Here is a 24,466-nt window from a genome sequence, read left to right as displayed (position 1 = left end):
ATAGGACCAATTAAAATCAAGATGAACAGTCGTAAAAGCTACTTTAATATAACACATGCCTAAATATTTCATTTGTACATGAAGGTTGATTAGGATCTAATACAAACTTATTAATTTAACACCAAAATAGGGAATATTCAATTTAATACATATATCTGATAAATATTTTCCAATTTAAAATAGTAATAAAAACATCGATACTCGATATATCAATATGATTGATGGGTTCCATGCTAACTATGAAACCCCAAATGATATTCTCAAATTTGAGAAATCTACAGAGATTCAATGGTAGTGATAAAATGTTAAAAATGTTCTTCAGAGAAACACATGGCACTATACCATAAAATTAACACTGATATCTCAATACTGAGATTTCTTTATGTAATAAATCTCGATATGAAAACTTTTCTTCTCTGACTGAGATCTTTATTATACAGTAGTTCTTATCTATTTTCTCCTTTCTAAAACAGTCTTCTAGACAAGAAAAGCAATGACATCGTCGAAATCAAAAGTGGTACGAAAGCTGCTGAAATCTTTCCTGCAGCACCATGTTCACAGTAATCTGAGTTGCAGTTTTCTACTACTGATCTGTATTTTTGCTCTACGGTACTCCAATCGCAAAGACCAACTGAGCACTCTGGGAAGTTGACTGGCACCTCGTTCAGCAAGAACATCACTTTGTATTTGTTTTCTCGTTGACAACTAAAAAAAAATTAACAGGATTATATGCTTGAGCTGTCAAATGTACGTTCGAGAAGAATGTAGTTACAAAGTAAGTTATTATCTGGAAGAGTAGGTATCTATATTCAATTTGGGTTGAAATCTAGCAAAGTTCCAATTTTAGAAAGTCACTTTTTCAGATCCTCCATAAATATATAATACCAAAAAAAAATAGTATAGAATTTTGGGGTATATTCCTGGATGTGTTACTATTTCAGAAAGAAAAATGTCAGTCAGATCAATTATGCTAATTGAGAGGTAGACACCGAACTCGGGGGTTACTTAAGGCTCCGTGTTCGGTCCTCTATTATTCATTTTATTCATAAATGAGAATTTTTTAATGCAGCGAGTAGCTAAGTAGCTTTGAGGAGCTCGTAGCTATTGTGCTACTCTTTGGTAAGAACTTAACAAAATGTTGAAAAAATATTAATAGATTTTCACTATAAATCCCATTTTTGATTCCTATTGAAGATTGAACTTACTGATAGAGAACTGCCACTAGATTTGCACCGAATGGATCGATTTGGGAAAGTTTCCATTGTCGACTCTTCTGTTGGTAATAATTGTCTGCAGTTAGTGGAGTGTAATCCTTGGCTATTCCTAGCGCAGTCAAAAATCTTAAGAATTGTGTGGAGTGGGTGAAGTAATGTGAAACTTTGTAGGCATCAGCTGGTTCACCTTGATAGAATTAAATATTTTATTTGAATTATTGAAAATTAAGAAGCACGGTGTTCTACGGATATTAAAATAAATAATTAGATCAGATAGATAGATTAGATAATTAAAATTAAAATTAAAATAGCAAAACTAATATAAAGCTGCTCTGGGTAATTACCCAGAGCAGCTTTATATTAGTTTTGCTCCTTCACAGTAGATCCAAAATATTATGAGAAATATTGAATTCAAATATATGAATTATTACCATTCACAACTTTTCTCATCATTCCAAACATGTCCTTGACAAGTAGACAACCCACTTTAGCATTTGCTGGGCTTCCGTATCCACTATAATAATAATCTTGAAGATCTTCAGCATATTCTAACAGTTCCAATTGCTTTTTGGTGAAAACTGAGCACCATGGTGATGGATCAGCCAAAAACCTGAAAAATAGCATGTTCAATCAATCTTTCGAAAAGCACATTGGCAACTTCTCAGATGTTTCGACAAATTCAAGATTAATCGAAAAAGATGATATATTGTTTGCTGGGGCGTAATCGTCCAAAAAAAAAAATTCTGAGTAGAAAGTGCTTCATCTTGCAGAGAAGCAAGTAAATAGTGCTTCTGAGCAGAATTATGTCGAATTTGTAAAATAATATATTTTTTACTGTTCAGTCCCCTCCCTCATTTTTTTTTGATGAATTGCAGACTCTATCATTGAAAATGAACCTTAACTGATAGAACTAAATTATTCTCTACTTGAATTGCCATTGATCTTTCGGAAGAATATTTCAAAATACATACCATGCTTTCTCGTATCGGCACATATCATACATATTCCTGATAACATCATCACCACCAGTATAACGAAAACCAAGCTTCTTGAAAACATCTCTGACAATTTGAAGGTAGTCTGGCCTCTTCTTGAACCTTTCGTATTCGCTGAAGGTATAACTATTGTCTTCAACTTCCCTCATTAGTGTTTTACATTGGTTTGGAGGCTGAAGAAGTTAAGAATTATCAGAAGAAACTTATAAATCATTCATATTTTTTTTATGAAATTTGATGAAACTCTATGATGAAGATTCCAACCGATTTTTGAATAGATGGGGGGATACCACAAGGTATTATTTTTGGTGCTTCGATTTATTTTCATCCGACTATACGAATTATTATGGGATATTCAAAATAAATATTCCAAGTTGGCTCAATTCAAATAAGATTATCTCAATATAGAAGGGTAGTAAGGCAAGAATACCATTACAACGATAAAATAAACTTTTTATCACTTACCAAAACCCTTTCACTGAGTTCTGTATTTGCTCTCACATTGAAAGATTTGCTCAAGTCAAAAAGTCCTTCAATATACGCTTGGTAAGTATCATGAGTCCTGTAATTACTCGTGTCATACTGGAACTGGAAAAATAAACGTCTAATAATATCTGAGATTCTATGAGAAAAATAGGAGAGCACTGACATGAAATAAGAAGCTTTTGAGGGCTCCTTCATCAATTCGTTAATTGCCCATAACCCCCTCCCTGGAGACTTCAAAACTCTATACAGGTGCAATTTGTGAATTAATGAACGAACGTTCAAAAACTCCTGTCTTCGCATTAGTGCTTTCCTTAGATCGCTGGTGGACTCTTCAGTTAGGCAATCCAGCTATCTCTTCCTAAGACACCCTCCCACACCATCATGGAGAGGTGATACTGCTACAACGCATAAATTCACCTCTCGGGCAGACAGAGTCACTATAAATTTGTTCTTCAACTTTAATGATTCTGATCATACTATCGGTACGAAATTTTTTAAGCTGCTTGAAACTGTTATTTATCAAGAATTTCAAATCGGTGGGATCCGTTGTCACTGAAATATAAATTTTTGTTTCGATGTTCATCTTGAATTTTTTAATGGTTTCAATTCTGGTAGGAAAGTTTGAAATTGTTACTTCAAATCTAGAGTCTAAATATCGACTTCGTCAGTTTTATGCCCATGGCAATATCCGGTAATTTTTTTCTATATTTTTCTTGAATAGTAGAGGATTCGGTTCGGAAAATCAGCGCTCAACAAGAAAGAACTTACGTTGTAGTAATTGTCCTTGTATATTTGATTCAGCAAACTCGGATATTTGCTCTTAAATCTCCTGGCTAAGAACTTTGCATCTTCGATTCCTTGTGAGGTAAGGACTTTTTCACGATTTTCGTTGATGGTATCATTCCATCTCCATCTGGAATTTGAATAAACTTTTACAACTACTGTCAATGAAGGGTTAAGAAAATATAATTTTGTTGTATACAAATACTGAATAAGCTCAACAGTCAAGTCAGGTGCTTGCTATCTAAACTATGAAAAATTAATTCTAAATTACCTCCTAAGAAGATCCAAATCCTGATTACACAATTTTCCTTTGTACGGATATGATCTTCTTTCATCATAATTCCTTAGTATTTCCATTCTTATATTTTCTAAACTCCTTAGTCTACGAATTTCTTGTTGAGTTGGTGCACTGGTACCTTGTCTGTTGATACTCCATATGAGTACTGGAGTGCATTCTAAGGAAAAAAAAACTCTTTTTACCATTCCCAAAAAGGAACCTTTGACATTTGTGGAACATATTTTCTAATTCCTTTTGAATTAACTTTTGCCCATTTTACATCTCAAAGTGTTAAGAATGTATATAAACATTTTGAATTTTATTCTTTCTTTCTATCGGTGTCTTTAAAAAACTTAAAAATATTTTATTCCTAAACTATTCTCTTTCCTAGTCTCTCTATAATGAATTTTACTAAATACTGTTAAAATACTGCGAAATTCTTACCTGGAACATCTTGATTTGGTTTCCTTCCATACACAATTTGGTACGCAGTTTTGCTCCCAAAGTGCAAAAATGGATTTTCATCCACCCTGTAACAATACTCTTCACAGCAATTGTCATTAGGATCAGCTTGATATCCAAATTGTTGTCCAGATGACGTAGAATCATATTGTCTACCTTGTTGATCATTATACTGTCCATAATCAGGCCGGCCTTGATTGAAAGGGTTGTTATTTCTATTTTGGTTATTATACTGGTTTTGCTGATTGTATCTATTATTTGGATCGTATTGATTGTATCTGATACTCTCTTGATTATAATTTCCTCCACCTGAAACGTTGTATCTGTTGTAAGGATCTTGATTGTTATTTCTATTATAGTTCGGATTCAAATCAGATCCAAGATTGTAGTTATTTGTTGTGTTGTATCTGTTATATTGGTCTTGGTTATATCTGCTGTTTGGGTCATTATGCCTGTTGTAGGGATCGTTGTATCTGTTACCAGACTCATTGTATCTGTTGTAAGGATCATTATACCTGTTACCAGATTCATTGTATCTATTATTGGGGTCATTATATCTGCCACCAGATTCATTGTATCTGTTATTGGGGTCATTATACCTGCCCCCAGGTTCATTGTTTCTGTTGTAGGGATCATTATATCTGTTGTTGGGATCGTTGTAACGATTTCCTGACTGATTGTATCTGTTCTGTGGGTCATTGTACCTGTTCGAATCATTGTATCGGTAGTATTGATCGTTATTCCTATAATTCGAGTCATTGTTTCTGTTGTAAGGATCGTTGTATCTGTTACTGGCATCGTACCTGTTATTCTGATCGTACCTGTTGTTGGGGTCAGAATTATAACGATTGTTTGGGTCGTATCTGTTGTTAGGGTCCGAGTTGTATCGGTTGTTGGGGTCGTAACGATTGTTAGAGTCGTAGTTGTTGCTGTTGTTCTGATCGTTTGGACGACGAGTGTCTGGATTTTGGTCGTTGTAAGGAGGCGGGGTTTGGCTTCCATAGAATGGATTCTGTTGTGCCATATTCAGTTTGACAACTGCTAAAAGAAGGCAGAGGGTGCGCCTGGAGTATAGTGATTGCGCCATTGTCTGTAAATATAAGAGATCATCATAATGTTGAAACTGAAATAATACTTTATGCTACAAGATAATTATGCTTGAGGATTATAATTATTCAGTGTTGAAGCTGTGTAGATTGCGCAATGCCGATGGAAATAGTAATTTAAAATGACGAGTGTTCTGTGCAAATTGTGCATCTACAAATGGAATAAAATATTTTTATTTTCATATCGAATAACACTATTTAGGTACTTGAAAGAAGGTATGTATTGTGTTCCAAATAGGTCTATTAACTACTTTATTATCGCTTTAATGAGCAATGGCATTTCAAGCCACCTACCTTTTAATTGAAATATGTAGTTCATGGTATTTGCTTCCAGATATTACATACGTTATTGGAGTACGGTCAACTTGTGAAGTCAAATGTTGATAGTCGAATTATAAATTTGATTTTCTTTACCATATGAAATGAACCTTGAGTAGATTCAAGTGTAAAATTTTATTTACTCAACATTCCAATTCTTTTTTATTACAATAACACGAGTTTTCGTTAATTTCAGTTTATGTATGAATGTTTTTCTTAGCCTGAAATCAGGTGTATAGCTACCGCTCATCAACCGAATGAAGATAATATCTTCGATACAGGGGCCCTAAAAGTTTCTAAGCAAAAATTCCTGAAAATAATATCCAAAACACTATAGATTTTTGAGAATAACTGTTGGGGGATTAAAAGTATATTCCTCATAGTTAAACCTTTCTTTACTGATATGAACTTATTATTATATATTATAACATTATTCTGCCCTATAACATTCTGCTCGTGTCTACCTTGCAAGCTTGTTGGGAATGATTTGAAACTTTTATCATACCTACTGAAGCTCCAATAAGATGTTTCGTTTTGATATTGAATAAAAAAAGGATATTTTAAGAGGAAGCAATGAATGTTCATTTCATTTTAAAGAGGAAGGTATGCCATTAACGATGGAAAATTATATTAGTCAAATGGTTGCTACGGCTACAGCTCTAGCAAAAAATTCTTTTCATGAAGTTTTTAAAGACCAATTCACACACTTGCGGCTGTATGTCCTCGATAACTTCACGAATTCCAGCCTTTAATATATTGAATCGATTGTGCGGTTTTGGCATAGACTTCATCTTTCACGCAACCCCAAAGAAAAAGGTGTACAGGTGTTAAATCACAAGATCTCAATGGTCAATTGTGATAACCTGTTCGAGAAATAATACGGCCAGAAACTTTTAACGATTTCGATTCTTCACACCACTAACTTTTCCCATCAACTAAAATTTTTCCATCAGTTTCACTATTGAAGGCCAAGAAGGTGCTTCACGACGACCCAGAAGGTTTGTGAACGATGAATGCAAAATTTTCATAATTATTGTAGGGATTTTTAACAATTTCAATGCACTGTTAAAGCGTGTATCCTTCCATTTTTAGTAATGGCGTAGTTTTTACTGGTCAAATATCGAAGGATGGTAGCTGCCCAAATAGTGGATATTCAAAAAGAAATTCCTTATTGGAAAACCATTTATTGCTAAAATATAATAGTATTTATGCTATAAATAAATTGAAGATTGAATCAATGCGGTTTCTTACGGTAAGGAAGTCAACTTACTCAATATCAATTCATACGATAAGACTTATTTACCTCAATCTGTACTTCATATCATTCTCCAGAGATAATTTTTTTCTCTCGTTCATGTCTAGTCTACATAAGACTCTGCTCGAAATTTTGTTATCAATACTCGAACTCATTAAAATTTGTAGTGAAGATAAAATCATGCATTGAGAATAACTAGTAGTTGTAATATTTTCAGAATAATAGAGTCAACTTGCATTGCAGTATTAATGTTTTCTGACAATATAATCTTCAATTTTGCTCAATATGATTCAAGCAGAGGAGCTCCCATGGGCAAATCTCGAGATAGTGTCACTGAAGAAGACATTGATGCATATCGTTGATCGAATAGTCAATGATTTTGTGAGTAAACATGTAGCTATACATATCTTGCAAGATTTTTCTCTTCAATTGATCGTGTTCGTATTGCTGTGAATTTTCTTTTCGTATGCAAAATTTTCGTTTATCTAACTTCATTTATGGTTGTCCTTTTCGGCATAACTTACACTTACTTACAGCTGTTATTTTAATTTCATTTTGAAAATAATTCATTTTTTATCATACTTCTTTCTATAATCTATATGAACTGAAAAGTGAAAAATCTCAGAATTGAAAAAAACTATGTTTTGAAGGTGTCTAGGTAGGTAACAGAAACATTTCCAATCTCTCATTTTGAGTATTTTTGTTCTTGATTTATATTATTGCATCAACTTTTCATATTCTTTATAATATACGATCTTTTGAATTTTGCTAGTATGTATTTAACTGAAGATGAAAAAAAAAATGTTGTAGATTAAATTTTATAATAGAATTATCTCCTCGATTTACAAACATTTTCATATCATCAATTATAAGAACAATCTTGTCAACAAAAATTGGAAGGAACGCTTTTCTGATCTCAAATTAACATATATCAAGTTATGAGATTTGTTATGCAGTTAAATGCAAAAATGATGATAAACCTCTATGAGTGCCTTTAAAGCACTAACAATGTTTTGCATGCTTTGTAGGTTCACTTATACACTTGTGGCTAATATGAATTGTATCATAACATGATAGGTAGGAATTATTTACTATGGACAATGTTCACAAGTCAAAAAATTTTGTTTTTCTTGAGCAAAACTTTTTCTCGTCATTATGTTAGTAAGGGTACACTTTCACATTGCTGAAATTTTCATTTTCGAGTGTATTTTCCGAATTTTGAGCCAAAACAATATTATAAATCAAAATATGGCACATCAAAAAAAATAATTCATATATACAATAAAATTTCGATTATTTCGAAATATAATAATGGTTGGTATAGAATGTAGATGAACGGATTGATAATAAACGTTTTCGGAAATTTCGCAGCGTTACTATCATAAAAACTATTGGGTATATGCCAATATTTACGTCTGTCTCTATACAAATAGTCGGGAAATTCTAGATATCAAATTTTATCAGTGTTAGCAATGGTGCTTCACCGAAAAATCGGAATTAACCATTAGAAAATTTAAACATTGTTGGAATCGAACTTTTAGCTCACTCCAATTTCACTAATAATAACTCCTTTTCAGCGTTACAAAAAATACGATTGGGTACCTCTGAACTTCTATAAAGAGAAATAGGTAAAATCTTTCTGTTTTCCAGAAGTGCATATGGTTATGTCGTTGAATATGATTTTTCAAGTTATTAACAATTTTTCTCCATTATCTATCCTTCTATTTATAATACAGAGTTCCAACTACCGAACTGGCTTAAAGTCTATACCTTTTCAACTTCAAATTGGGAATTAACAAAATCAAATTGGGAATAATCTTTCCTATAAAATTCACGCATCTTTGTATGTGAAAATGGAGTAGCGAACAAATATATTATGTATATATGCCTATATCGAAGGTTAATTTTAAAAAATGGTCTATATTAAAATTAAAGATTCTGAATATTTTCAAAATTACATTATGAACGTTTTTTACAGATACAAAAAGTGAAATAATTAATTTACATAGAAATTAATGATGTCCCAATTTGAATTTGAGTGTTCTCAATTTGAATGTGTTTATTCCCCATTCAAAATGTTTATTCCCAAGCTGAATGTGTTTATTCCCAATTTAAACGTGTTTATTCCCAATCTGAATATGTTCATTCCCAAAATGTAACTGTTTCGTCCCAATTTGAATTTGATTAGTCTCAATTTGAAGTTGAAAAGGTATAGTGCGTAAATTTGCAAGCGAATGCAAAAAATTTCTTTGAAAAAAATCCGATGAAATCCAAATTATAATAAATCTGAAAAAAATCCAACAGAGGTAAAAAAATACGCAATTGGGATTCAAATCCGCAGGCTGGCAACACTGGAAGTTCTAGTTATCAAATTATATGTAGGATGGTCGCAAAGTAAACAGTTAAACAAGGAAAACATCCAACAGAGCGAAACCGCTGATCACATACGACAAAGACAAAACATACTTCTCCATCCCACTGCCAACAAAACAAAACGACATCGTTTCATTTCTATTTACCGGACGACGTGATGTAAAATCATAGTGGAACCGAGTTCATCAACTTAAATCACTTAGACCCAGTTGATGTTTTCCATGCGTTAGTCAGGTTCAGTTCTTAAGACAAGTTAAGTGAAGTTCAACTTAAGGAACACCTTAAGCCGGCTGTTTTATTAAATCCAATAACAGACTATTAGTGCTGTTATTCTGAACTGCAACAGTTCGACCAAAGGTGAGGAATTGGTATCGTTTTGATAAGAAACTGAATTCGATTGTTGTGCTTTATTGAAGAGTTGTGTAGGTGAATTCGGAATGTATAAAGGAAGAAACTGTGACAAACGATCTAAAAATACTCGTTACAAAAATAATATTACGTCATGTTTACGCGTAGCACCTGTTTTGATGATACCTACTCGTGGTATTTGAAAAAGACGAATTCTTCAGTGTTTTTAGAGAGGAAGATCGCTTAGCATAAGGATCTAACATTTCAATTGGTGACCATATATAGATATTGGTGTCATTTCGACAGTGAATACTGAAGCTTTTGGAATTCGTAATTTTTAATGTTAAGTAGTCCAACGTCCATGAACTTTCATTCATTCAATTTTTTTTTTGTTTTTGGCGATTTTGAGAATGAAAGTATTAGAACAAGAGTTTTTTTTCTCTTTTTTAATGTTTTTGGGCGTCAGAAGTTTTAAAAAAAAATCACTCATTTAAATAAACTCAAAATATAAGTATAAAGAAAAGTACAAACACATAGGAAGATTAATTTCATTGAAAATTTTAAAACGAAAATTCTGCCTTAGGGATTATTATTCCTTCAATGATATCACCATACGAAGGAAATATTAAAATATCAGCGTAAAAATTTAAGGAACTTCGAGATTGAGGTAATTGGCTCTCAAATCGGTATAACATTTTAGGAATTGCTAGGAATTTCTGTTGAAAAATGTTGTAAGTTCCCGAGAAATAAATTTTTTGAATTGTGTTTCCTTGATTTTTGCTTTTAAAATTCTTACATCCTGTTTTCGAACTACGAGGATTCATGGGCTAAAGCATATTGTACCAAATTTTATGTGAAATAAGCTCTTTCTTTTCAAAAATTCACCCGTAAAAATTTCAGATGGGTTTGATTTTTTACTCTAACGATAAAAGAAGTTATTGAAAGACAATATATCAATTAATCTAAAAATAAATATTTTTTATGTGGTTCTGTTTTTGCATAATAGAAGTTATCACATATTGTTTCTTGTAAATGCCGAATTGAATTTTCAGACTTAATTCAAGAGAAAACAGACTTTGGGACAAAAAAAAACCATTTGGAGTAACTCAACGTTGAGAAGTTTTTTGGAAGATATATTTCAAGATTAGGTATATAAATTACAAACCATGCATGAATGCTATTAAATTTTTTCCTGCAGCGATTCCAAAGGTCAATCAATGAAACCAAGAAACAAAAAATGATTACTTTTTCATTTAACGTATTGCATTCTGAGATACTAAATGTTTATTTTTTCAAGAGACAATATTTGTTAAAAATGATCTAGTGAATCTCTTCCAATTAAACTAACGACCTTAAGGTCAATCCAGATTATTTTTCAACTAACAGAGACATATCTAATCCCAGTTTAGAAAATTATGACGGAATCATGTGATCAAAACATAAAATAATAAACAACAAAACGACTAATTTCGATAAAAATGTTCAGGGATTGCACAATTTTAGAATTCTTACTGAAAAGTTATTCGATATCAGTTTATTCAAAACATTTTCAGGTTATTATTATAGAATCATATTCTAATTCTATATGTACAACAAACAGAAACCCATTTGAAGTTATTCACGAACCATTCATTTTTGTTATTGAAATAAATCTATTAGGTATCATTTACCATGAAATTTGAACCAACGAATGAGGAAATAAATCAAGACATGTTTGTTCTTTCATTATCTAAGCAACGTTAAGTGTTGTTATTGGATATTCTGTATTATTAATCTTGAGTCAATTGAAGTATTGAATATCACTGAACATTCAGATGTTCCCAATTCGTTTTTGAAAACCTGATTTGTATAAAGTTTCAAGAAGTATTTGGTCCCAATTTGTATGTCTTTATATCTAATTTTATAAAAGGCTTGAAAAAATGAGGAAAACACTCATGTGCTCTTGAGCGCTCATTCATTTTCCACCCTTGGAAACCACATAAGTGTATTTAGGTATATAGAGAGTGTTCCAGATTTTAGTTCAATAACTTTTGCTTCGGATAGAACAAATCTTTTTATGAAAAATAGTTCATATACATATATCCTAACAAGCTTCGTTTTCGAGACACTGTCACGGAAATATTGGGTAATTTTTTTCAAATATTCATCTGGAATTTAATTAGTTATGTTATGATGAAGAGACCATCATTTTGAAATTTTGCGAGAAATATTTTTTTATATCGACATTCACAATCTCTGTCGGTTTTGTGATTACAGAAATATTAGGTAATCTCTTCTTCGATATTCTTCTTTAATTTTCTATGGTGTTTGTTAGGTTATAAACATGAAATTGCTATTTTACATCCAAATACATATCTTACTCGATCAAATTCTTGAATTTGAAATCAACATTATCATTGGCGATTATTAAAACTAGAAAACTAAACTTGAGTCATATTGGGAAGGTGAATCGAGAAGATTGATTCTCAGAATTTCTGGTTATTACTGAAAATTGCGAAGGATAACCATAGAATGAGTCATCATCGAATATGAAAACAGTCGCGGTAAAGGTTACAGGGTGTTTATTAATATGACTCAAAATGATTAAGCCAATGATATGAGATAATTTTGAGTTCCAACAACATCAGTCATACTCACAACACGATTGATGAAATTGATAATAGCAAAGTACCTAACCTGGATTTATCCAAAAATAGTTTATCAATTCAAATGAATTGAATAGAATCTCTATCTATATCATCGTAAAATTGTAGTGAAGACGATATAAATCAAATGAAAGGAATTTTTTGGAAATACGTCAATAGATTGATTTTGCTGACCTTGATGGTGAAAAGTAGCAAATCGATTTAGATAAGCTTTTTTACTGAGCTTAGTGTCATATGTTTCCGTTATCATACAAGGAAATTCCACTTTTCCTCACCTACTTGAAACCATTAAAAACGGCATTATTATTAAATCTATCCACATTGAATAAGAGTTACTATTACTATTGTGTACCTAATTTGGGAAATTTTCCATAGTAAGTAGAGAAAATAAAATGTTCAATTCGTAAATTACCAAGTAACTTATGTTTCATATTAGATAATAAAATTTATTTCTCTGAATGTAGGCAAAATCTACACTATAAAATAACTAAGAAAAAAAATCAAAATAACAAATCGGTATGACTTAAAATTTTTCAAACGCACTTTTATCTGTACCTACATTTACTTATATTTCAGGAAATAGATTTGTAATTTTTTCATCTCCTAACAATATTCTTTTTGCTTTCTTAATTTTCCGTTGAATCTCAATATGTTTTTCGAAATATTAAGGTTAACAGGAAGTGAAAGGGACAAACACATAATACACGAAGAAAAGATTTCATAGCAAACCAACTTCGGTTAAAATCATACCATACTTATACCAAACCCGTGAGAAAATTCCTGATGATCTGTCAAGCGAAAACACCGGCAATTCAGATATAATCAGTAATTTAGAAGTTGTTCCTCTTCAAAACTGAATCTTCCCCATGGTTTTAACAATAACGTATTCTGGAGTCTGATTCAGATGAAAAATCCCAAATTATTATTATGCAAAACGAAATAATTCTAATAAATTGAACGAACTTCTAGAGGCACTCTCAGAAATAATCATCCATTGTAATTTACTGCCTGAATAAATAAAACCAATTAACAAAAATCTCATCATTTGAATATTACAATTTATTTATTATTTTTTTTTCATTTCAGATGGCCAATCCTTTACATGCTCTCTTCTGGCTAGTTGTCTTGATATTTTTGGCGTTTTGGGCTGCTTCAATCTGTGCTTTCTTCTACATTATAGTGTACTGTTTCGAAGCATGTATACCAGCGTTGAAGGTTAGCAATAGAAGATGCAATTCAGATTTTATATTATTTTGTGTTTGAATCGATGAAATATTAGTTTTACGTTATTGGCATGAAATAGTTAATTGTTGATGATTCATAAGTTTTTCATTTTGTTTTCAGGATATATCGGATCTCCTTCTACAAGGAGTGCAGTTACCAAACTTGTGTGCTAAGAAATTCCTTGAAGCTCTGGCATAAGTGATTGTGTTGTTTTCGTCCATAAGTGTTCAATTTTGCATAAGTTTTATATTGTTATAACACTGTAACTTAAGGAATGATGTTGATAAGCTCAGATATTTATTACTTTTTTAATATACATTAATAATATTATTTTCGAGAGTGGTGTATTTATTCTTTCAGAAGCTTTTCTTAATGAACTAATTTGGCTTCCGAGTCTACCGAAGGTAGAGGAAGCAGCATCACTTTATGAATGAAAACTTTCAAAATTTCCTATTTCCTATTTTCCTAGGATTTATCCCTGAGGAAAAACGGCTGAAGGTGATTTTGATAAAGTTATAGTCAGCGGACTAGTTAATTATTTCTACCACTCAAAAATATGAAGGGAATATGATAATGCTAGTAATATTGAGGGAAAAGACAAAGGTTTATTCTTCTTACCAATCTAAAAATTTATTTTTGGGTTGTTTTTTAATTAATTTCTTGTAGAGGTTTGAAATTGTTGATTTTTTGTTAATGAATATTTCCTCTATCATCAAAATTTGTTGAAGAGATGCCATCAATTCTTTCATCTCTTGGTAGAAAACCCCGATAACCCAATATTAATTTTTTGCAATCTGCATAGTTTCTGTTAGAGAGGCAAATTGAGACTCTGCCCTCTGCCTATAGGTTGCAGTTTGGCTAGCGTCGGTTAGCCAGAAAAATTCAGGTTGGGGCATTAAAGGTTAACAAGAACAAATTAGTTCTTTTCGAGAAATAATAGTGTTACAATATCAAAAATAACTTACTGTGGAGGGCTGATTTTAAAGGACCTAATGCTAACGGAGCTTAGTGCCCTATTAGTAGATAATTTGATCTATTTACTACCTATTTCAAATACAAACATAAGATATGAATGAATCGTAGCTTCAAAATCACCTTTCAGTGCAAGATTCAATTATATCAATGCCCTTCAATGAATTTTATTACATCGAAATAAGCTAAATTATTCAAATATTGGTCAAAAAATTGCACAACATTGTATTCTACAAAATATGTTGAAATCTGATCAGAATATCAAAATGCCTACTAGAATTATATTCAAAGTCTCCATATTCATGAAAAAATGACATCAACAGTCAAACATTTCTAATCCATCAAAAAAAAATCCTTGAAAAAAAATTCATCAATTTTGGCCTTCAATCTTCTAAATTTTCAGTGAAAATAGTGCAAAAACATACAAAATGGTGAGTTTATATATTGTATTGGGGACTAACATAAGAATACAAAATAATAATTTCCAGTTGAAAGAAATGGCTGAATTCTTGTTCTGGCTGTTGGTTCTGGTATTTTTCGCATTCGGGGTGGCAGCATTTTGTGCCACTATATATATAGTGACATATTTCCTACAAGCTTTCATCAAAGATATTGCGGTAAGAACAAATTTAGGTCATTAATATTCTAAAATTTGACTCCACATAATCAAATAATTTTTTGTTCAATTTTTAGCCATTAAATGAAATGCTTATGCAAGGCATCCAGCTGCCGCATATTTGTGCCAAGAAAATGATGGACATATTATTCTCCAGAACAGAAGCTTGAACTAACCACACCCTGAAGCAGTAAGGTCATAAAAATAATAATCAATTGTTAACTCCATTGCAACCTAAATAACTTCCTGAGTCATACTGAAAGTAGAAATTATATTAACTCACAATTACATGACCGTAACGAATTCAATCTCGTTTTTTTTTCTGGATTTTCTCGAAATGATACGATGAAAAACGATTTAATTTCAACATTTCATGTTTGATATGAGATGTATTTGAGTAACGTTTGAAAAACAAATAGTGTAGGTACTCTAGGTATTGGCTATTCTAAGTCAAGGTCAAATAAGTAATTTTTATTGTTATTTCGTTCCATTCAACATGCTGGAACGTCATTTTGTTTATGTGATATGAGTTTAGCGGATATTTTGTTCAGCCGAGCATATATATTTCTCAATTTGTAACGTCTTTGAAAAATGATTTTGTTTGGTGCTCACTTAATATTCCATGTAACATTCAGAACAGGACTCAATATACTCAGGATACAATTATTTTTTAAAACAGTAATCATATAAAAATAATAATAATAATGTACCAGCAAAATAAGAGGAACTGGCCAAATCTCTACTCTCAAGTTTGTAGTTCATAGATTCTTGAGGCGAAAATGAACAATTTTTGTCTTTACCATTTTTTCTGATCCGACCTAGATGAAAAGATATGGCCATTTTAAATTTTCATCATGAGCTATGTCATCCCTGAAATTTGCTCCCAAAATTTTTCCAAACATAAGAGAAATTTGTTTCAGAATAATAAGCTTACTCTAATGTAACTTTGGAAAATCTGTGCTCACTGATATTTGCACCGTTTAATTTTAAGGTTATGTTATACATGACCTTGTTTATACTGAATAAAAATTTGAAGAAACCTAACAAAATATTGATTTTCCATACATCATTTCAAAAAATTTGGAAATGTAATAATTAATCACATCACCACGGACAGCCAGTCCACGCTGAGTTCCCTGGAATCATAAAGCCAGAGGTCTTAACTGACATGGGAGTGCCGTAATACCATGAAGCAAAAGAGAATAAAATAACTCTACTATGGGTACCCAGGGCTTTGTGGTATCGAAGAAATCGAAAAAGCTGATGAACTTGCAAAAAGGGCATCAAGGTTTACACCTATTGGTCCTGGGATCTTCTGAGGGCTTTGAAAATACCAATATAGGGCAGCGGTCCAACAATGCGAGTGGGACAATAAAAAAACCCTCTGAGAAAAATTCTGGGTCTTGCTCAGGCAAAGAAATTTGTGGTGCTTTCATCGACCTATACCAGGAAGCTCCTGAAGCTACCACGAGCTGAGCTTCGGGTGATGGTGGGACTGCTGACAGGACACTGTCGGTGCAAATACCTTTTGTACCGCATGGGTAAGTCATCAGATGAGATCTGAAGGCTCTATGGAAAGGACGTAAAAAAGCCCAACACATAGTGTGCAAATGCCCGGGGCTGGCAGGCCTAAGAACCACTCACATGGAAAGTCAGTTTTGGATAGTCACGAAGTTATAGCCAAAGCTCCTAAGGACCTAAGGACGTCTTCGGTTTCGTTAACAGCATCGACGGCCTCCCTGGGTTTGTATGAATAGGTAGGTTGAAGTCCAAAAGACCAAATTGGTCGCAGATACCAGAAGGCTAACAAAGCCGCAACGACCTCAATTTAGTGAATGATAATAATAATCCAATTAATATTTTATCGAAACAACGAACTCTCAAAATCAATTTCCAGGAATAGGGGTTGAAGAATAAAATTTCATTATATCGATCAAAAAGTACATTGTATCGATGAAATCAAGTTCACAATGAACAAATTGTTTTTCAGTGTACTAAAGCCATTCAATCTGCTGTAATTTCTTTGAAAATTAAGATAATGCAATACATAAAAAGAGGAAATGTCCAGAAAAGATGAGCCGAAATCTAATTGTTCGAAAATATTCTCGTTTGTCAACTGTTTACTTCGCATGGTGTTCTGAATGAAAGCTAACCTTTTTTTTCTTCACCCTGTATATAACGAAAAACTAAGTAACTGAGAACGCAATTTCAACAGTATGATCCCGAGGAATTAAGTTACAACTAAAAAAAATTTTGGAGATTTTGTCCATTCTACTAATTTTGCCGGTGTATGTATAAATGAATCTCCATTATAAAAATCGAATCAAAATAACCTACAAAAATAAATTGAAGAGTAGAACAATCGTCACAGCATACCGACTTGTAATGGAAAGTTTTTTTTCACATGATAATAAAATAGCATAGTATTTATGAAAAACAGAATTTGAAATGTGTTATTTTTATCTTTTCATCAGAAAAATACCTAAGTACTGGGAGAAAATATATGAGGGTTTAAAATTTAAAGATCTTCGTCTGTTCATCACCATTTGGCAACATCGACTGCGAGATTTACAGTTGATCAATTCGTTGTATTGATTGGAGAAGCAAATAATGAATTATTGAAGTAAAATTTGTATATCTAAGAAAACAGAAGTGAAATTTGAATCAAGACAAACATTTTGAAACATCTTCGAAAGTTTCCATTGGCATGTACTAGATAATGGTATATTTCAGTTGCTATTCTTCAGGTCTTTACTATTGTTAATTCGATTAACCGTTATGTTGAACCTGCTTGTTAACATGATGAGTCAACAGGTAGGTACTACAATCCTTGAGTAGAATAAATTGAAGCATTTAAGAGATAGTTACACAATGTTATATCTATGAGAACCTCAGGAACAGAGAATCTTAATCATGCCGAGATTGCACAATAATGAATATAAGGAAAATCATTGTTGAGGACAGTTTCTGTTGGTAATTTTTTTTTGCCATTATTGACACGTTATCATATGCGTTGAGTGGTAAATAATGGTTCCGGAATTCTTGCAGTTCGAATGTGAATTGAAGGATACTACAATTATCCCACGATATTGTTTAGTAAAAAATGTTAAATGTATATTGGCATGAGAAAATTTTACCAGCCATCCACAAAAACTTGCAGTCTGACTAAGTGAATTAACACACAAATAAACAAGTTATAAATACCTGTAGATGAGTAACAATTTTCCTTGAAGAAAATGTGACATGTGGTTTCATCTTGGAACTTTTTATAGCAACTTCAATTTAAATCAATTTAAAATTTCGAATTTTTTAGGTATCTAAATATTTGAATGGACATTTTCCGAATACATTTTTTGTTGAGGACTGAATTGCTTGATAATTAGAATTTACAATTTTCTTCAGATTTCGAAAAAGATTTCTTGAAAGAAAATTTCATATTCGAATTAATTTTTCATCAATTGAAAAAAAAACGAACTGCTATCTGATATGAGAATTGGTTATATAATTGCTACCAGCATGGCCAGCGAGAGTTATTTTGAAGCCTGAAGCAAAGAAGTTTTCGGTGCCCTTGTTAAAAAGCATCAATAACAACATGACTTCCCTCATTACCGATTACTAACGAATTAATCGATAATAAATTAGTAGAATCCCACCACAATATAAGAACTTCTGAATGAGGTTGAAAACTAATTGGGATTACAAACATGTTTCGCCGAATTGCCGCCTCTCAAATAGAGTTGCCTGAATCTATCGCTTCACTCTTCCACCCCTAACGCCGGCCCTGGCTATTAGGCAAGGAATTGAATTGAAAAAATTAGTATCCGAAACAATAGGCGACACACCTACAACTTTAAACGTTATTTGTTATGAAAGTATAATATGTTTTTTAGCGTGAAGTTATGGTTCCATAAATTGAATGACTGGAATATTCGTTTGAATTTGTTGAGTCCGATAATGGATTGATTGTATTCCTGGCATACTTACTAGAATTTTGATTATGTGTACAGGTGTGTCAATAGGGAATCATACACGTTAATGTAAACAATGACTATATAGGATCTACTGAACGGTTCTTGAAAAACTGACAGAGTGTTACACATACCCAAAGTTACGAATTTAAAAATACAAAATTTAATCGAGTTGTCCTGAGCATCTGAGCCGTTTTGCCGTGTTTTATTTAATATCCCTCTAGGTCATGTGATATTGGTCCGAATTGTACCTAGAGGTAGTTTTTGAATTGTCCAAGATTTCCGGAATATTTGGTTCATATTGTGGAATTTTTTTTAATATCTGCTTAGGAAAATTTTGCAACAGATCTATTCTGTCTTCATGAGTTGAACTCATAGATCTTTTTCTTAGAAAATTGCGACATTGATAAGTCTATAAAAAATGCAGAAAAATCAGGAATTTCGGGAATTTCTGAGAAATCTTTTGACTGCTTTTTGTGCTTTTCTGATGTGATCTATTTTGAATGCAAATTTACACAGAAGGCAGATCAGCAGTGTTTCTTGTTTCTACAGCAATTTAAAGAGATATAAGGAGAAATGAATGATATTTTTACACTTAAAGTTGACATTTAAGTTAATTCGGACTCATCAAGCATCAAGGACCTTTTATGTTGAACAAAATACCCTTTCCTAGTACTATGAGTATTGAAAAATGTGGTTATTCATCACTTTTTTCATTTTTCTGTCGAATGTTGTTTTTTCAACAAGCGATTAGCAATTGTTTAAAATTCAATTCTGATTTCAATTTGTGAAATGAGGAGAATATTCATGATGAACACATTGAAATGACTTTTTTTTCATTAACATGGCCAATCAATTACTGACCTCGCTAATGGTTGTTTTCATTAAAACTTCATCGTGGTGATTTGCTCGATCAAATCATTTCTGTGTTCAATTTCAATACATTTTTGACAATTTCCATAGATTTCAAACTACAATCAACGAGTTGATCGGTCAAAATTTTATGAATCCCATTCCCATCGTTAGTCTACTTAGTATTGAATCACCTTTTGTAGCCCAAAAAATTGTTGTGTATATAAAAAAAATTCAACTATCGAAGCATTTGAATCATAAATGAATGAGTAACTTGGATACTACTGGTAATGTTCAATCTAGGAGAATAAATTTATCTATGACATAACTGAGAATAGGAGGAAATGATTATTTTTTGTTTTCGATTAAGTTAATTCTTGTTACGTGAAGGATTCGTATGACACCAATGCACCACACATAAACGCGAGAAGTATATACAAAAGTCTTCTAGATAAAGTATTATCGTTTAATAGATGAAGTTTTCATTATTGTTCCTTCAAGAAGAAGCACAATTTGTATTACCTATTTCATAACTATCTATAGGTACAACAGATTTTCTAAACACGCCAAATTATACAAAATTCTTCTCAGGAAACAGAAACAGGAATGAAAGGATATACCTAATTATATTTTTTCTTCGATCAATTTGATGATTTTTACGTTAAAACTTCGTATGGCACCATATACAAGGTGAGTCAAAAATTTTGGGGCTAATAGTACATTGAAAAAAAGGATAGCTTGATGAATTAATATATGGCCCAAAATGTATATTAAGTATACTTCTACTCTTCTGATATTGTTATGAAGGGTGTTTTTAGGGGGTGAGTCATGATTTTTTTGGAACAAACTTCTATGGTTATCGATGAATCTCGTTATGAATGAATCTGCTGACATCATGTGACTACACAAACTCAAATATCTCGAAAATGGTTCAACTTTTTGTATTTGGATAAGAGTAGGACCTTTTTCATGTAATTTTCTTCATTTCATCGAAAGCTATTTTTTCACCAAAACGAATACAACGAAAGAAGTTGTCCCAAAAAAAAAATCATGACTCACCCTTTATGAAAATATCAGAAATGTACAAGTGTAATGAAAAAAAGGATTTTAACAGTATACATCTATGCAGAAAATTTCAATCAATGGCATTCACCGTTTAAAAGTTATGCGGAGAATTTTTTTAAATTTTATCAACTTTGGAGCGGTATATCTTCCTTAATATGCGTTTTGGGTCATAAGTTTATTTATCAACCTATACTTATATTTCAATGTACTATCACTCCCAGAAAGATCGATACACATTTCGGACTCACCCTGTATAGATACAACCGAGAAGTGTCAACCAAAGTGTTCTAGACTCAGTGTTCTTGCATTTTATAAAAGCAGTTCTCATTATTATTTTTATCTAGAAGAAGCTGATTTGCAACTATTTTATTGATTATTAACGATGGTCTTAAAGTCTAGAGTCCAAGAAATTAACTATTTCATAACTATGTAGATACAGCAGAATTTCATAACGCGCCTAAAGAAATAAAATTATTCTCTTCAACGAAATAGGAGTAAAAAAGATAAGTAATAATATTATTTCTTCGATTAAATCAATTATTGTAACGTGAAAACTTCATTTAGCACCAATGCACCATAGATACACCCAAGTATCGAGAAACTTCTAGACGAAGTGGTCTTGCATTTTAAAAATTAAGTTCTCACTATTGTTCTTTCTGAAAGCTGAATTCCAACGATTTTATAGGTTATTGACAAAGTTCTTATGGCCTAGGCCCTAGGGTCTAAGAAATGCAATATTTTGTAACTAGTTACACCAAATTTCCATAAACCGCCAAAACAAAATAAAATTCAAGAACGAAAACTTCAACTTACGTTTTCTCAGTTTCCGAAAAATCACCAGATGGCAAACCGTCCAAATCTCAACACAAAGTCCAAAAACGGCCAATAACCCGAAATTCCACCTTTTCTCACGGTTTCACAATATTCAAATCTTAGCGCGGACGCCAGAGTTCAAGTCTTCGGCATTTTACCGTACCACTTTAACACAACCGCCAGAGTAGGTTTCAGTTGGTCAGATACAGGTTTGGAGTGTACAAGATCGAAGTAATGAATGCTGTTCGCGAGGTATCCCACAATTTTTTATTTACACATCAACTTTTGCTCTGGTAGGTGCTCAAGACGGTTAGAACGGCGCAGGTGACGTTTGGTCGTCGATTGATTTGGTGAATTTGGTTCATTGGTGCTAGATCGTCGGTTCGATTGATTTTTTGTGGATAGAGGAATGGTTGGAAGGAGATTTGAGATTTAAATGTCTGTGGAAAGTTTTCTAGAGCGCTAAATATCACTCGAACTACTTGCGGTTTTCATGAGCTCTGAAAAAACTAGATGCAGAACCAAAGCAATAATTACGACACTTATTATTACTTTTACTATGTTTTTCGAAGCTGCAGCTACAAACGATACTCCTTATTTAATATTGTTAGTAAAGACTGCATGCAGTAAAAACTGTATATAAATATATCCAAGAATGCTATTATCACTTGAATGAACGAGCGCTCAAAGTTTCGTAACATCACGTCAATGCATTCCTCATTAATTTCCACTATGCTGCTTCAATTTTCTATGATTTTAATGATGCGAGCGACTCGAAATCATATAAGTCTTGAAATTGTTATTTTATATGTACTAGTTAAATCGCAACTCTGTTTTTCTCCATCCTTAATGGTATACCTTTCTCTTTAAAATGAAGTGAACATCTATTCATTCCTCTTGAAATATACCTACTCGTTTTCAATATCAAAATGTAACCTCTTATTGGAAGACCCTTTATATTTAAGGTGTAGTGAAAAGAAATCATTTTTGCATGAAAAACAAGGCTTTAATTAGCATAGTTAGAATTATCTGATTCAAGTTTAATATGCAGCGTTTTTGTTTGATAACTCATTGCCATTTTGAAGGTAATATCATTAAGGCACTTTCATAGAAGCCCAAGGGATGCTTGGGGGGTATTACCCCCTGGAGCATTCCAATGGCTCCTCGACGAAAAAAAACTATATATAAAAATCGAAACGAATTTTTGTCTACACCCCCCTAGATGTTTAAATTCACCCTCAGTGAAAATTTTCTGGATTCAATACTGCTCGTTTCTATTGGCAAAATATTGAAATAGTCTTTTTTTTTGCACAAACCTCTGTTAAAGCGAATTTTTCAGCAGCAACATTGTTCTCTATGCACTAGAACAGATGGTGATCTCTTGGTGCCAGATCTGGACGATGAGGTGGATGCATAAGAACCTCCCAACCAATTTCCCAGAGCTTCTGGCGAGTTCACTATCAATGTATGTGGCCTGGCGGATGGAACTCAATTCCTCTCCCATTGGCCAAAGTTGGCCGCTTCTGGGCGATTGCTTCCTTCAGACGGTTCAATTGTTGATAGTACAGTTCCAAGTAAATAGTTGTGCCCTAGGGGCATATTTTCTCTTTGCTTGTGTCCATCTTTGACACGCACTCAAACTAAATTGAGTCAGCTAATCACAAAACTATCAGAAAAGTTTTCGTAGTACGAAATCTCATTTTTCTAACGCTATCTAGTAGAACTCAATTGGACCCATGAAATGCGAGATACATATAACTAAAAGCATCTATTGGAGAAATAATAGATTTCTTTTTACTACACCTGATAAAAATTGTAATAATCATGAACCACTTACCACTATCGTTGTTGTCCCACACAACAACTGTTGCTTCAACCCTTGCTAGTCTGTTGGTTTGTTTTCATATAAAAAAAACCTCTTATTGGAAACTAAAAATTATTATTAATGTAAACATGGTCGGCCTACTTGATATAGTTAAATTTGAGGATGGATTCGTAAACAGCCAGTCGAACCCTATCGTTGAAGACCATACCCGGTCCAAATTCGAAAATAACATTGCGATCTGTTCAGGGAACGAGCGTTCATCAAACAATCATCAATAATAAACCAGAAGATGCAATAGGAAGAATTGATAAGGTCACAGGTGTCTGTTTAGATTGACTGTTTGATTTATGTTGAATAATCTATTATTACCTAGAACCCTATTTGGGGTGAAATGTGCACTTGAAGGGAAGAAACTATTCTTGTTAGAAGTTCAGGGTCAAACAACGTTTCATTGTTTTCGTTATGTCAGAGTTTCAAGGCGAATAAAAAATTAATGGGATTTCTGAAGCATGTTACGACCATAATTTCACGCTAGGCCAGCATAAAAAAACATTTTTTCACGTTGACAAGCTCATGACAGATTTGAGCAATGGGACCTCAGTCCCGTTCGTGGATTTGGGTTTAATTGGTCTCCTTAAGGTGCGTAATGTAGAAAACTTTGAAAATTTGGATTAATAAATGAAACATTTTATTCTCACTTCGTTTCCTGAAGACACTTTGAAATTCAAAAATATATCTTTCATGGTCATCAATTTATAATTGCATTTCCCATCTATTTTTAATTAGACCATAAATGTTAAGGTTTAAAGCTAGAAAATTATTGATATGGAGTCAGGAACCTTTTTGGAATAATTTCTTAGGGAAAGGAA

The 24,466-nt window shown here is 32.5% G+C and overlaps 2 protein-coding genes across 2 annotated transcripts; one reads left to right on the top strand and one right to left on the bottom strand.

Moving 5' to 3' along the window:
* Positions 1 to 24: 24 nt before the first annotated feature.
* LOC123681633 (multiple inositol polyphosphate phosphatase 1-like) lies at positions 25 to 22,167 on the bottom strand. Its single transcript, XM_045619853.1, has 9 exons — positions 21,773 to 22,167; positions 4,200 to 5,307; positions 3,750 to 3,933; positions 3,464 to 3,608; positions 2,675 to 2,797; positions 2,186 to 2,382; positions 1,646 to 1,824; positions 1,206 to 1,401; positions 25 to 705 (listed from the first exon to the last, which is right to left on the bottom strand). Exons 2-9 carry the CDS (start codon positions 5,302 to 5,304, stop codon positions 465 to 467), a joined length of 2,370 nt encoding a protein of 789 aa, XP_045475809.1. The 5' UTR covers positions 5,305 to 5,307; positions 21,773 to 22,167; the 3' UTR covers positions 25 to 464.
* Positions 7,086 to 13,825, top strand: LOC123681635. The gene is made up of 3 exons (XM_045619857.1): positions 7,086 to 7,277; positions 13,349 to 13,477; positions 13,607 to 13,825. The coding sequence occupies exons 1-3, from the start codon at positions 7,182 to 7,184 to the stop codon at positions 13,682 to 13,684; spliced, it is 303 nt and encodes a 100-aa protein (XP_045475813.1). The 5' UTR covers positions 7,086 to 7,181; the 3' UTR covers positions 13,685 to 13,825.
* Positions 22,168 to 24,466: the final 2,299 nt, after the last annotated feature.

This window comes from Harmonia axyridis, chromosome 6, assembly GCF_914767665.1.
Source record: "Harmonia axyridis chromosome 6, icHarAxyr1.1, whole genome shotgun sequence".
Classification (NCBI taxonomy): Eukaryota; Metazoa; Arthropoda; class Insecta; order Coleoptera; family Coccinellidae; genus Harmonia; species Harmonia axyridis.
Note: the sequence above shows the minus strand (reverse complement) of the source record. Positions and strands in the feature narration are given on the sequence as shown.